Source organism: Marmota monax, unplaced genomic scaffold (assembly GCF_021218885.2).
Source record: "Marmota monax isolate L192 unplaced genomic scaffold, Marmota_monax_Labrador192_F-V1.1 WCK01_AAM20220418_F8-fsc00092, whole genome shotgun sequence".
Taxonomy (NCBI): domain Eukaryota; kingdom Metazoa; phylum Chordata; class Mammalia; order Rodentia; family Sciuridae; genus Marmota; species Marmota monax.
Genome location: NW_026692583.1, coordinates 6,274,852 through 6,288,338, shown reverse-complemented (window position 1 = coordinate 6,288,338; position 13,487 = coordinate 6,274,852). Strand labels below are relative to the sequence as shown.

Here is a 13,487-nt window from a genome sequence, read left to right as displayed (position 1 = left end):
AATATTTGATGAATGTGGAATTTCTGTTTTGCAAGGTGAAAAAATTCTAGAGGCTAGTTACAAAACATGGTGAATCTAGTTAAGATTGCAGAACTGAATGCTTAAAAAATGGTGAAGATGGTAAATTTCAGATGCTCTATACTTTTAACAGCTAAAAGTAAAAATTTTAAATGAACCCATTTTGAGTGTAAAGTTCTTCCTTGGGCTTTGACAAATGTTAATGTCGCCCCAACCAAAAGAGGGACATTCTCATCACCCTGGAAATTCCCCTCAGGGCCATTTACATTCTACATTGTTTTAAAATGTCTTATTTTATTAAAATTTAATTAATTTTCAGTGGGAATGGTATCCCCTCTGCCCTGGGGTCTTTCCAAGCCCAGGCCACAAGGAGTTGTTGCACACCCAGGGTCTCTTCCTGACCCTGGGGGCCCCACACAGGCCTTTTCCAAGGTGTCTGGTGGTGGGTGGTGTGAGGGGATCACAGGAAGGACTTCTTCATTTCTAACCAGCTACCCAGGTATTGAAAACAGCATCATTGAACCTACACACACATACACACACACACACACACACACACACACACCAGCAAAGGCCCAGCCACTGGTCAATCTTCCATGCACTATAAATTTGCCAAGCCAGATTGCTCTTCAAAGCCACCCTACACCGGGCCCCAATGTCCTACCTGGAGTCTGTGCCCTGGGGCTGTCCACCCAAGCGAGAGCTCCCCTGGTGGATCCTGCCAGCTCCCCTGAACCATTCTGGGATCTCCCGCTTGCAAACTCTGGGACTTTGCCCACAAAGATTTGTCAGTGAAGGCTGCCCCCTGGTGGACTCTCTGGGACATAACCAAATATGTCTGCCCTTCTGTGGATTTCCGTTGAATCTATTCAATCCAAAATATTTGAGGAAGGAAATAAGCTTCCGGTGGAGATGCAGAGGATGCTACCCTAACCCAGGGATCAAGGTGAACATCGCCTGTAATGACCCAGAAACCTCAGGACACTGAGAGAGGTGCGTATCTTAAGTGATGTTCTAGGCCCAAAATGTATAACTACAGTTTAACCAAGAGAAAATATCAGACCAGCCCAAATGGAGGCACCAAATTATGATAAAATAACTGAATGGTCCAAAGTTCACAGAGAACAAGGGAAGATAGAGGCATGGCCACAGATCAGAGGGGATGAAGGGGACACTAGGAGAGTGAGACACTGGGATCCTGGGTTGGTGCGTGGACAGGACGTTGGTGGGGCAACATGCACAATCCAAGTGGGGCTGTGGGGTGGAGGCTCTGAGGCTCAAGCCTTGGTTCTGTTCCTGTCCTGTGAAGAGGTAGAATGTCAACCTCAGGGGAAGATGAAGGAGGGATACAGGACTCAGCAAACTGCTGTTGCATTAAAAAAAACAAAGGCTAGAATTACTTCAAAGGAAAAAATTTTAAAAATACATATTGGGGGCTAGGGCTGGGGCTGAGTGGCAGAGCACTTGCCCAGCATGCATGACATGCATGAGGCACTGGGTTCCATCCTCAGCACCACATAAAAATAAACAAATAAAATCCAGGCATTCTGTCCACCTACAACTACAAAAAATTCTCAAAAAGAAAAATATACATTGGTGGGCTCTCTTCCAAAAGAGGAAGGCCCTGGTCTACATGCTGGGGATCCCGTCCCTGTCTTTATGGGTCCTGTTCCAGGGAGAGGGGGAACAGGACCCCTAAAGGACACACAAAACAAACAGGCGAGTCTGTCCTAGGCCACGGGCGGGTAGACCATGGGTCGGGCAGGGGCCCTCCTCCATAAAGAGGGCCCTGGACTCAGGACTGAGGACGAGGCCCACCAATTCACCCACGGACCCAACAGATGCCAGGCTCTTGGGGACAGAGCAACGAGGGCTACAGATCCAAACCCCATGTGCCTGGTGACCCTAGGTTTGGAGGGGGAGGAGGTGACCACTGAGGGCTGGGATGAGCAGCAGAGGTAGGGCTGGCAGTGTGGCAGGGTGGTCGGCTCCACTCACCAGTGGGGGTAGTGACATGGGGTGCCAGCCACTGTGGGAGGGCCAGCAGGGACAGGAAGGCCAGCCCCAAGCTAGGGATGCTCCCCAGAGGTGCAAAGGCCAGAGTCTTTATTAACCTGCACTGAGACTGGGGCGAGAAGGTTGTGCAGAGGGGACTTTCCAGGCCTGTCTTCCTGCGAAGTGGGGTTTGGGTCTGCAGTAGAGACCAGAAGAACAACTCAGGCGTTTCTCACGCTTGCTTCCCCGCAGGAGCCTCAGGGGCGTCCTCTGTCCTGTTTGGACCAATTCTATCCCCGCCCCATTCTGTTGCCTTAGACAACTTGCTTGCCCTCTCTGGGCCGAGATGGACTATTGTCAGTCACTCACCACTGAGAATCTGAAATGTGTGCTCCATGAAGAGCAGGTCTCCTCCACTTCCCCAGCCAGCTTGGAGTGTGCCACAGAGTGTGGCGGACAGAAGCAAACCTGCAACCCTCCTGTACTGCCCTTAAAGAAAAGGGGACAGAGTGTCCATTTTCTGTTCCCCCAAACCTCGCCAAATTAAGGGAACAATGAGAGCAAGTCCAGGTCCTGTGGTCGTGAAGGAGCCTGGCTTTGTCCTGTGTGCTCTGGGACCAGGGCAGGTCGGGTTCTCTGGGCAAAGCCACTTTCCTGCTTGTCCCCAGGGATGGCCGTTCCCTGGACGCTGGTCAGACAAGCAAACCCAGCAAGCTGAAGCCCCTGAGGTCACTGCTTCTGCGGCCTGAGGCCTAAAGCCCCTCTCAGTGGGGACTGGGTTGGCACCGAGGGCACTGTGGAGAGGACGTGTGTCACTCACTCAGCTGGCCACCCCCGGACAGAACACCACAGGAGAGAGGAGGCGCTGCCTGGTGGAGCACCTCAAGGGACAGAGGTGGCAATAGTTTGTCACCACTGGACTTTCCTGTAAGAATTTCTCAGTGAGGCCTCTTGCTTCCTCCACTGTCCCCAGGAAGAAGGGGTGCCCACCTTGCTGGCCTGGCCTGGCCGATGAAGAGGCACCTCCTAGTGGAATTTGGGAGAGGAGCCCGAGGGGCTGCTCAAGACCAGGCCAGGATGAGCCTTGTGTTCCTGGTGGGGGATACTGGACTTCATGCAGCCACTGGGAGCTCAGGTTGGACAGAAAGGCGAGTGACAGGCAGGGAGACCCTAGGGAGAGCCAGGAGGCGCTGTGAGCCAGGGAAGGGGCCGGTGATGGACAGTGAGGCACCTAGCAGTAGGCTTCAGAGGGTTTGGCGATGAAAGCATCATCCAGGACGACACAAGGACACCTGAGTTCCCTCCTGGGGCAGCTGGAGTCCTGCAAGAGTCCTTAGGGTCCTGGATCTGTAAGGCCTGGACAGAACCCAGGTCAGGCCTGATGGGAGACCTCGCAGGGATGGAAGGGTTTGGGTGGGACCAGTCCTCAGCTTCCCCTTGGTTTCTGAGTGGTGCCGAGGAACATTGCAGACAAAGGTACCTTGTTTAGCAAGGCCAGGGGTTGCTGAGCCCTGGCTTCTTGTGCTCTGAGGTGCATGCTCAGGTCCCTTCTGCCACCCCTGGAGGTGAGAACCTGTCACCTTGCAGCCTATGCCCAGGGCCATGCTAGGCTACAGAACAAAGCCCCAAGGAAGGAGCAGCCAGAGGCATCTTTCCCTGGGTCCCCGCTGTCCTGGGCCCCCTGCTGTCTGATCATGTTCTCAAGCTGGGGCAGGGCAGTGGAGGGAGCCACTTCTCGTGTCCCCTCCCCAGGGCAAGGGAACCAGGCCAGTTCATTACATCAATTAATAGCATCAGGCCTGTCTTGCCCTCACTGGTTCTCGTGCCCCGTCAAGCACCAAGGCTGTGTGACCTTCTGGAACCTCCTGCCCTGCGTGCCACTGAACACCCTCTTCCTTGATAAGAAACAAAGAGCCACCAGCTAAAGCTGTCCCCCACGGAGGCCTTCCTGCAGGGCGCTGGCCCTCCTGGCAGGGGCTGCCCAGCTCCCCTGCCAAGCCCAGCGCCAACACCCCCACCCCTGCCAGCTCGGGCTCCCTGCTTCCTTCCTTTCTCCTCCAGTGCCACAGCCTGTCCTCTGCCCCTCTCCTCAGCGGTCACTAATGTCTGTCGGGTTCCTCTTGATGCTGGGGCCAGGAACCTCCGTGCCCTCAACGGCCTCCTCGCTCACACCTACCTGGTGGGCCCGGATGGTCTGCAGGTTGCCTTTGGTGCGCTCCAGCCATGGTCCCATGTTCCTCTGCCTCCATGTCCACCCTCTCCGCACAGCCATGAGAGGACTGTCCCTCTGCTCTCTAGCAGCTTTGTGAGGCTCCGTGCCACGCAGGAGTCTGACCGGCCATCTCACTCTCAACTGGCCCTGCTTACAGCCTCCGCTTCTCCTTCCCCAATGACAACTGACCCGCAGCTCCTCCAGCCCCTGGATTTCTGGGGGGCTGTGGCCCCAACTGCAGCAGCCTCCCTGCCCACGCCGAACACCACCTCCCATGGGTCCTGAGGGTCTCATCCAATGATCCCTTCCCCAGAAGCTTCGGCGAGCAGGCTACGGCAGCCCCAGGCCGGTGGCTCCCACACAGGCTGGACCCGGGTGTCCTGCCATCTGCCAGTGCGAGGCTGGTGGGGGCGGGTCTTTCCTGTGGCCAGAGGAGACCCATGCCCCTCAGAAGGCAGAATCTCTGAGGGACAGGACGGGGTGAGCGGAGGAGGAGTTTGGGGATGAGAAGGGTTTGGAGGAGGAGCTCGAGCTGTGTGCCGAGTGGCCGCGGGCTTCGGGCGCCGCCTCTGGGAGGCGAGTGGGAACGCAGAATCTGCAGCTGGAGGCCTGGAGGCCTGGAGGCCTGGGAAGGACGGGCTCCTCCAACAGAAGGACCATCCCATGTTCACGTGGCCAGACGCAAGGAGGCTCCTTTCACCACTGCCTGCTCGTGGTGCCCCCCCAGGTTCCCAGAGTGCGGGCCACTGGGGGCGGCCAGTCAACGCGGACCCCCAGCGCCGCCCTGCTCCTTGGGTCAGAGTCCAGGGTGGCCTGGAGCCTGAGGCTCACCAGTTCCAGGAGACCAAGGGTTAAGGTTGCCAAGAGGTGTCCCAAAGAATCAAGTGAACAGCGTCTGTCAGTCAGTGGCAGAGGTGACAGACTTAGACAGGCTTAGCTGGGACAGAACTGAATATAGGGCGAATGGTGGAGCGGGATGGGGACACAGTCAAAGCAGACAGGCAGCATGTCCTCCCTCGGGCTGCCTGGGCCGCCCATGCCCATCCATGCTGACTCCACCCACAGCCAACTCCCTGCCTCGAGGACGAGATTAGAATGGGGTTCCTGATCTCTTCAAACCCATCCCGGGCCACCCGAGGCACGTGGTACCTGCTGGCCATTGACAGATTCGCTCTACAAACACATGGTGGCTCTGTGCATCAGGAACAGAGGGACTGGGCGGTGAGGCAGACCCTGGGTGAAGGTGGCTTCCACATTTGTTGAAGCCTGTGACGAGGGGAGCTGCCTACCACAGAAGAAATGTCCAAGGAGCAGGACAGACCTCTGCTGTGGTGGGCAGGTCCTCATGTGCATGGCAGCGTGCGAGTTCACACCCACCCACCCCTGAGGGAGCAGGTGGGCACAAGAGGGATGAGAAGAGCTTGTGAATGTTTGCAGATGCTCCAAGGTCATCACTAACAAAATTAGGAAATGGAGGTTTCTTTCCAAAATGCTTTAAAAGAAAAAAAGCAAATAGCAGAGTCCATACCCACAAAAAAAGCAAAACTGAAGAGTAAAAGGAAGCAAATAAATATGTGTGTATTTATAAAAATTGGCTGACAAGTCAAAGTGTAACACAGAACAGAAAATGCAAATGGTAGAAATTACCCTATTCAAATAAAAATTTTAAGAAATAAAATGCAACAACTTGTATAAAGAAATACACCTAACACAACATGACAGAGGCTGAAAATAAATGGTTGGTCAAAAATATAATACTGGAATTCTAATCAAAGGAAAGAGGGATGGCAATATTAATAGCAAAGGATAATTTAAAGCAAAAAGTATAATGCGAACAAAGGGTCATTATACAGAGATAAACATTAACAGAGATACATCATTAAACCTTTATGCACCAATAATGAAGTACAAAGGGGAGAGAGGACAGCCCAAACTTGCAGTGGGATATGCTGACTCCTGCCATCCGCCCGTGTTGGAGCTTGAGTCCACGAGGGCGCAGAGATATGGAAAATATACTCAGAATTCACTGATATAAAATCTTTCGTCTAGCTGTACCGTCCAATGTGTAGCCATTAGCCCCATATGGCTGCTGAGCATTTGGAAATGTGTGTATGAACTGAGGAACTAATTAGTCAATTGCATTTGTTAAAATTTGAGTCTAAAAAAACTGAAGCCATGTAAATTTTTTTTTCCCTAAACTCAACTTTTGTTTTGGTAGAATTACATTTTACTCTAATCACTGAGAATTTAACATCCCAATGTAAATGTGCTATAAATTTCAAACTGAATTTACAAGAATGCAAACTCATGCATTGATAATTTTTATACTGGTGTTATGTTGAAATATTTGAACATGTTGATGAAGTAAAATGTTTGTTAAAATTAACTTCCCCTGTTTCTTTTGGCTGTTTTAATATGGCTACTAGAAAATATAAAATTACATTTATGGCTCACATTACATTTCTGTCAAACAATACTGCCCAATAGAGCACACCTTGTTTTGAAGGTTTCAGAGAATATTTGCCAAAACAGATCACTACTAGGTTACATGGGAATAAGAGAATAAATATTCGAGTATGACAGTCTTTTTACTTTAAACTCCAAAAGAACTCTTAAAAAAAAAAAGTAGAACAAAATAGAAATAAAAAAATCAAGGGTGTAAACATAAAATGAGACCATTAAAACAACAAAACTTCTAGGATGTAATCAACTTAAACATAAAGCCAGATCAATAATCTCTATACCTTTTATGGCATCTCTGAGAACCTGACACAGACATTTTCTCTCTCTAGAAAATGCAAGAATGTGAAGAATTCTGTATATGATTTGTGGAGGGCCTCACACTTCCAGAGCCCCCAGGCTATAAATGCTGATATTATCAAAAGTGAAAATAAATTAACTAAGCAGACAATTAAAATTCAAGGAACATGAAACAAAATTCTCAAGGAAACCAAGGGTGTGGGGGGGGAATAGCAAGACAAAAGCCAGAATGAAAACAGCAGAACTGTCAAATCAAATGAGCTGTTTCTTTGGGGCGGGGGGGGGGGGATAATATAAATCTAAAAATAGGCAATTGCTAGGAAAAATATCCATTAAGAAAGAAAATGCATAAATATTGTCAGAAATGAGAAAGAGGACACTTCACCAAAAACCACAGGTTCAAAATTCAGGGAGTATTCGGCACAATTGCATAGTAATACTTGGGGACAACTCAACTTTTTCCTTGTAAAATTCTAAATTAATAAAGTTGACAGAAGAAATAGAAAACACAAATCAACAGAAAAAGAAATTTCTGAATTTTTCCAAATTGTTTCCTCCAAAAGCAGCAGAATCTGGTCAGAATCTGACGAATTTGCTGGTAAATTGTTTCCTATTTTTGAGGTGCAAATAGTTCTGATCACTGAACAGCCTCACCAGTATTTCACTAATACTTCCTGGGTGCCTAACTCCTAAGCCACATCCAGTCCTGGGCCAACATAAAGACACTGTCATGTAAAATAACACCTCTCCAATGTCATAAACTATGGACAGTAAGTTCACTGGCTCATCTTGTGAAGAAAATATGTCAACCCCTACACTTGGTAAAACTTTTTCAACTTCGTGGTGATACAAGAAATACCTACAAAAAATACTGATGTGTATGTAAAACTACATCCACATTGTCTCCTTCCTTTATAATTAAGAAACCATGTACTTAAAAGGATCAGACAGGAAATTAATCATGTGAATAAAGCATATAAATTACTAAGAACATCAAGAGCCCTAAGTGAATAAAATATGATTTAAATAAGAGAGCTAATTTGAAAATGTTTAATGAAAAACGTTCAAGCTCAAATTAAATAAGACAACAATTGCTATTTTTACATGTTAAATTAAGTTGATTTTCCCTAAAGCAAACATTTCCTTGTGTGAGAACTTTTTCCCCTCAGAGCTTCTGGTCTTCGCCTATGGCGGCCAGTTTTCCTATCGCCTGGCTTTGTGAAACGGGTAGATTGAAACATGCCTAATCCACTGGCAAGGTAACAAAGGCTTAAAATAGGGTCTCTGCCGATCCCATCTGCCTGTTGTGAATGGCGGGGGACATCCCGTACACTCTGGAACAGACTTGGTCTAACCTCTGTCAATAACAGCCCAGACCATGCTATTTTAGCAGATTATTAAAACATAACTTGCTTTTCTCACTTCCCTGCTTGTTGGGGGAGAAAAAAATGGGACTATCCCCAGTGTCTGTCCTTGGGTCTTCCCATCTCAAGGTAACTTGGGGAAAATAACATGTCTGCAGGAAATGAGTCTTACACAGCCTCCTTGCTGAGGTCAGACTCACTTCCTCATCTTCTTTCTCACCTGCTTCCTTACTTCAGAGATCTAGCCAGAAGCAGTAAGTGGCAAAAAAATATCTTTTAAAACTTGACCTGGAGTTTTAAACCCAGGGAAGGAAGGCTGGGTACGTGTGGTTCCAAGCAGAGCTGGATGCCCTGGGCAAACATGGCATCCCTGTGATTACCTAGCACAAGGGAATTTTCTATGAAATAGTTACTGTTAGAGTGATCTTTTTGTCAAGGGGATATAAACAAGAGCATCATTTAACACCAAGAAAACATGGTAATATGTTAAAATCACATCTTGATAGGATTCTAGCATGTGGTGAATCCAAAAGCCAAAGACATGTGCTTTTGTAAAGAGTGGCTTGAATTGTATCCATGACAAGCAGCAAAGACAGTTTTCAGTCATGTGGCCTGGGCCTCAGGAGTGGGTCTTAGAAGTCTGCTTTTAAAATTTTCTACTGACAACCTGAACGGAAATGATTTTTTTATTGGCTCTTTAATAGGAGTTAGAAACAAATCCCTTGCCCCATGATTTCCCAAAGAACAGGAACGTAAGTATGCCACCTCCGGGTTGGAGCGGATGGACTATGTGAAGCAGAGCCTGAGCACTGGACCCGGCCAGACACTGCTGGCTCCTCATGCACCAGCTCAAAATTATGTCTAACTTTCAAAATGTTGCTGCATTCAACAAATAACTTTTCCTACCTCAGAGAGATCTGGCTATAGTTGCTGAATCGGGGCAGACAGTGGTAGTTGTGAAAACCTTCCACTGTAAATAGAACCAACACTAACTGCCGGGTAAAGCACTAGCCAACCTATGAGCCAAGTATCCAAGCTAATGAATGCTTATAAAAATATCACCTAATTCTGATTATTCAGATGACACAAGAATCATATGACCAGATTACATAGGATCTGGGAAATGTGTGGTTCTTTAGGGATTCTTTTGGCAAGCAGAGTTGCAAACACTGTACAGAACTATACGTATAAGGCAGTGGTGATCGGAAGAGATGGAGACAAGCACTATCTGCTAACCAAAACCTTGGCCTCGTTTTTTTCTTTCTTCAATGTTACTATCATAACATGAACCGCTTTTTAGTTTGCAAAGTATTTCTCACAAGATGTCTCTTGTCCCTTGGTTATGGAAGAAATAATGGGGGCTGACTTCTCTCAATGGCTTTCTCTCTAAATTTAGACAATGCTCTGCCAACTTTAAGTTATGCCAACTCTCGGGGCTTGTCCATTTTCAGTGAGACGCCACCAGGGCATGATAGGGAATAAACCCCTTCTAGAATGAGGGGTTTTTTCCTAATGGATGGACCAAAAGAGGAAAGAGCAACAGAGAGTACGGTATGCAGTCAACAAGGGATTTGCCTGTGTGTGGTGTGCCAGATGGCAAGCTACTGTCACCAGTCTGCAAATAAGCAAAACAGCAAGAGAGACATTGCTGCTATCTCCAAGGAAAATCAAAAAGAAACTGGCTGGGACTGTGAAAAGAAAGGCGGTAGAATATGAACATAGTCTTGTAATTTGTTCTGGGATTGGTCACGATCTTATAGCCTGAAACACTGTGAGACCTGACTTACTCAAAACGGTTAGGGACTTAAACTCCAGGGCTCCTAGTTCAAGGCTGTGTGCGTGTATTCACGTCTAGAAACTGATCTAGGAATGCACTTGTGATGGGAATACAAGAACACCATTTCAGAACAGCTGCCAGTGTGATTAGAGCAGTAAATTCTATGTTCAATCCATAGTAAATACACCTTTTGGACAGGTGTAGATAATTTCATTACAAAGGCAGGATGGGAGGGAAAACAGCCACTCAAAGTTTCAGTAATTCAATAATTTATTCCTCTAAAAAAGTGTGTAAAAGTATATAGCTCTCATCCACAAGGTATATATGAATGACATTTAAAATGGAGGCCTTTTATTATTGTTTCTTTTTATCAAAGTCTTTTAGTGTACTGTACCAGCGCTATACTGTAGTCTTTTTTTTTAAATGAACTTCACATATTTTTGTATTCTTTCAAATTGTTTGCTATATATAAAAGAAGCTCACTGCAAAATGCTTGAAGGAAAAAAGAAAACAAAAAGAAATTCAGAACTTCCCAGAAATGTACAGCTTTTACATTTAAAAAAGTTTCTGAAATATACATACAAGCATGCTGGACAATCCCACCCTTCTCCCCTCCCCACTGCCCCTTTTTAGTTCAAACCATGGTTAAGAGTTCTGATTTCTGCAGAATTTCCAAAATTAAAAATAAAAAAAAAAATAAAATAACTTTTCACTCTGTAGCAAATCCAGGGCTTGTACATTTCAGATTAATTCAGTAAAAAAACTCACAAGTAAAATAATGCATATTTAAGGGAAATATTATACAGACTTTTTCACACAGAAGTACATAATAAGATTTTTTTAAAATCTATTGCCATTCATTTATTTTTGCACAAAAACGTATAAATATGTCACCAGCTTTTCTTAACTTAAAAAACTTAAATAAAAGACACCAGATGAAAACTACCCTTTGCTGCCTTTTTAAAATTTTTGTTGTTTTTTTTTTTTTTTTTTTTTTTTGCTTTTTTTTTTTTTCCTTTTTCTGCTTAGAATTGGGTTTCTAGGGAAGAAAAGCCCCTGCATTAAAAACAGCCCATTTAAAAAAAAAATTCAAAGTTCTGATGAATTCTGGGAAAAAAAGCAACCCCAAAGTGGTAAAAGATTACAAATATCTACTTTACAATGTGTCTTCTCACCAAGATAATTTTATACAAGTTTACAATCTTCATCATCTTATGCTCTTCAAAAGGCCTTGAGAATTTTCCTTTCTGATTAAGAAAAAATAGCACTGCAATATTTTTAAAGTCAATTTTACACTGTACACATTAGATACAAATGGTTTGATATATCAGATTTTTTTAACCTATACATTGCGAAAGTCGATCCCTCCCCCCTTCAATTGGTGGCACAGAGAACAAAATTATCCATTTACAAGTTATTTCTCTGCTTTCACATTCCCACCACACAACTTTTTTTAATATAATGTTTTAAACGTTAGATTATTTCAAGAAAAATACTTTTACAAAATCATATCAATTATTACATTTTTTCCTTTTTTTTTTTTTTTTTTTTTTTTTGTTAATAACCAGGACATGGAAGTCTCCTGGAAGAACTTTTAAAATCTGCATGATTCTCTCCACAGATGACAAGAGCTCAAGGCCTGGTCAAAGTGGCTCCGGGAGGCCGGTCCATGCCCGCTACCGCCCTCAGACAGAAACACACAGCAACACAAGGGTTAGAAACAGGGTCTCAAAGACAACCCTCTGGGCCTGGAAGGAGGAGTCATAAAATACTTCAATTAGCCATTAATGCTTTAAAAAGGCATTTTTTTTTTTTAAAAGTCCCACCATGAAGGTTCAACTTCAAGTACTAATTTAATGGTTAAGTTGTAATATTTCTTTGAAATAATATTCCTATGGTCCAGAAAATATTCACCATATTTATAACTGATTTTATGAGCAAACACTTTCCACTGTGATATGTACATGAGTCCCTTTTGCTCTAATGAGAGGAGAGAACTGGCTTTCGATAAGAATTCACTAGAAAATATATTTCCATTGTGACTATATAAAACTAGTTAAGGTACTTGCCTCCACGGCTCTGGACAGAGCTCGACTGCCTTGGTGTGAAAGTGTCATCCTTCACGCAACGTGGGCAGCTCACTGAGCGTGGCAGAATTCCTAAAACCCAGTGTGTTCTTAACAAGATCTACTGCTGGGTGGTCATGAACACATGACGTTTTAGGCATGGTCTCCCCGATTTGTTTTCACTCTTTTTCCGGCTTCTAGGACAGAGGTATGTAGTCAAAGAATCCTATGGTGGATCTGAGTTGGCTTTCAGCTACTGTACCTGGTCCTCAAGAATCAAAAAGTGAAAAGAAAGTCACAAAAACAAATGACCAAAACAACTTAAAATAAATAAAATGAAGCAGTCTCCAGACCTTTCAAATCTACACACAGGTATGAAGTCAACCAAAGCATTCATGCCAATCTGGATGGGAGCGTTTGAGAGACGGAGACCCCGGTATGAAATCATGTACTTGAGCTGGTTATTTTTAAAAAGTCCCAGAGAATGGAGTTCAGATAACCCACAGGCCATACATCAAAAACAAGAGGATTTCATCCAAAGGGCTCTGTGGCCCTCATTTTTAAGCAGAGGCTGAAAACACAGACTCTTGTGCAAAAGGACACTGTCTCTTCTGTTTCCCTCTTAAAAGCCACTGGCAACCACTACTTCCTGTGGACCAGTGGCTGGGGTGGGTGGGGGGGCTGCACACACCACACATTGGCTGAAAGTCACTGCTTATGGAAGTTCCCAGGTCCATGAGAGAAGTGTCAAGGAGTCGCTGTGGTCATGAGCACTGCAGAATGAACATGTGCCTGCTGAGGGCTTCACAGTGCGGGACTGTGGAGACTGGTCTGAAGAAAAGGATGTGGGCTATTTGCAAAGTATAGCAGGTTCCTCAGACCGAGGCTGCGGGAGAAGAAACTGAGCCAGAGAGAACAAGTGCTTTCCAATTAAAGTATATTCATGATGGCATTGTACAACTGAGTGAGCACCACAAAGTGGACGGGAAGGCAGGAAGTACGGTCCTGGGTGGCTGGATTGCACGTGAGCCAGGACAGTGCGTTGTACTGCTCCAAAACAAACCTGCCAAAGAGAAGACATGGGTGAGGGCAGGAGCCAGAAGGAAGGCCAGGCAGCTCTCAAATTGTAACAGCCAGATCCTGGGGCAGAAAGCCTTCAAGCTACTCTTCATCTTGCCCCAGGCGCATTCACATGGTCCTTGACTCATGGTCCCCTATTCTGCTAGACCTGGACTTTTCCCTACGGTAGCCACTGGCCACAAGTGGCCACTAAGCAATGAGATGAGCCAAGTCTG

The 13,487-nt window shown here is 45.8% G+C and overlaps 1 protein-coding gene and 1 long non-coding RNA gene across 5 annotated transcripts in view; both read right to left on the bottom strand.

Annotated features, from left to right (window-relative positions):
- LOC124093541 (uncharacterized) overlaps nucleotides 1-770 on the bottom strand; it is a 61,344-nt gene extending 60,574 nt beyond the window's left edge. The window contains exon 1 of the long non-coding RNA XR_009226929.1: nucleotides 683-770. This is a non-coding gene — a long non-coding RNA (uncharacterized LOC124093541). The remainder of the gene's footprint in view (nucleotides 1-682) is intronic.
- Nucleotides 771-5,784: 5,014 nt separating this feature from the next.
- Nucleotides 5,785-13,487, bottom strand: part of Med13l (mediator complex subunit 13L) — a 305,063-nt gene continuing 297,360 nt past the window's right edge. For all 4 annotated transcript variants that reach the window (XM_046446238.2, XM_046446239.2, XM_058579892.1 and 1 more), the window contains one exon: nucleotides 5,785-13,255. In XM_046446238.2, the coding sequence (XP_046302194.1) occupies nucleotides 13,123-13,255 (133 nt within the window). In that variant the 3' untranslated portion in view covers nucleotides 5,785-13,122. The remainder of the gene's footprint in view (nucleotides 13,256-13,487) is intronic.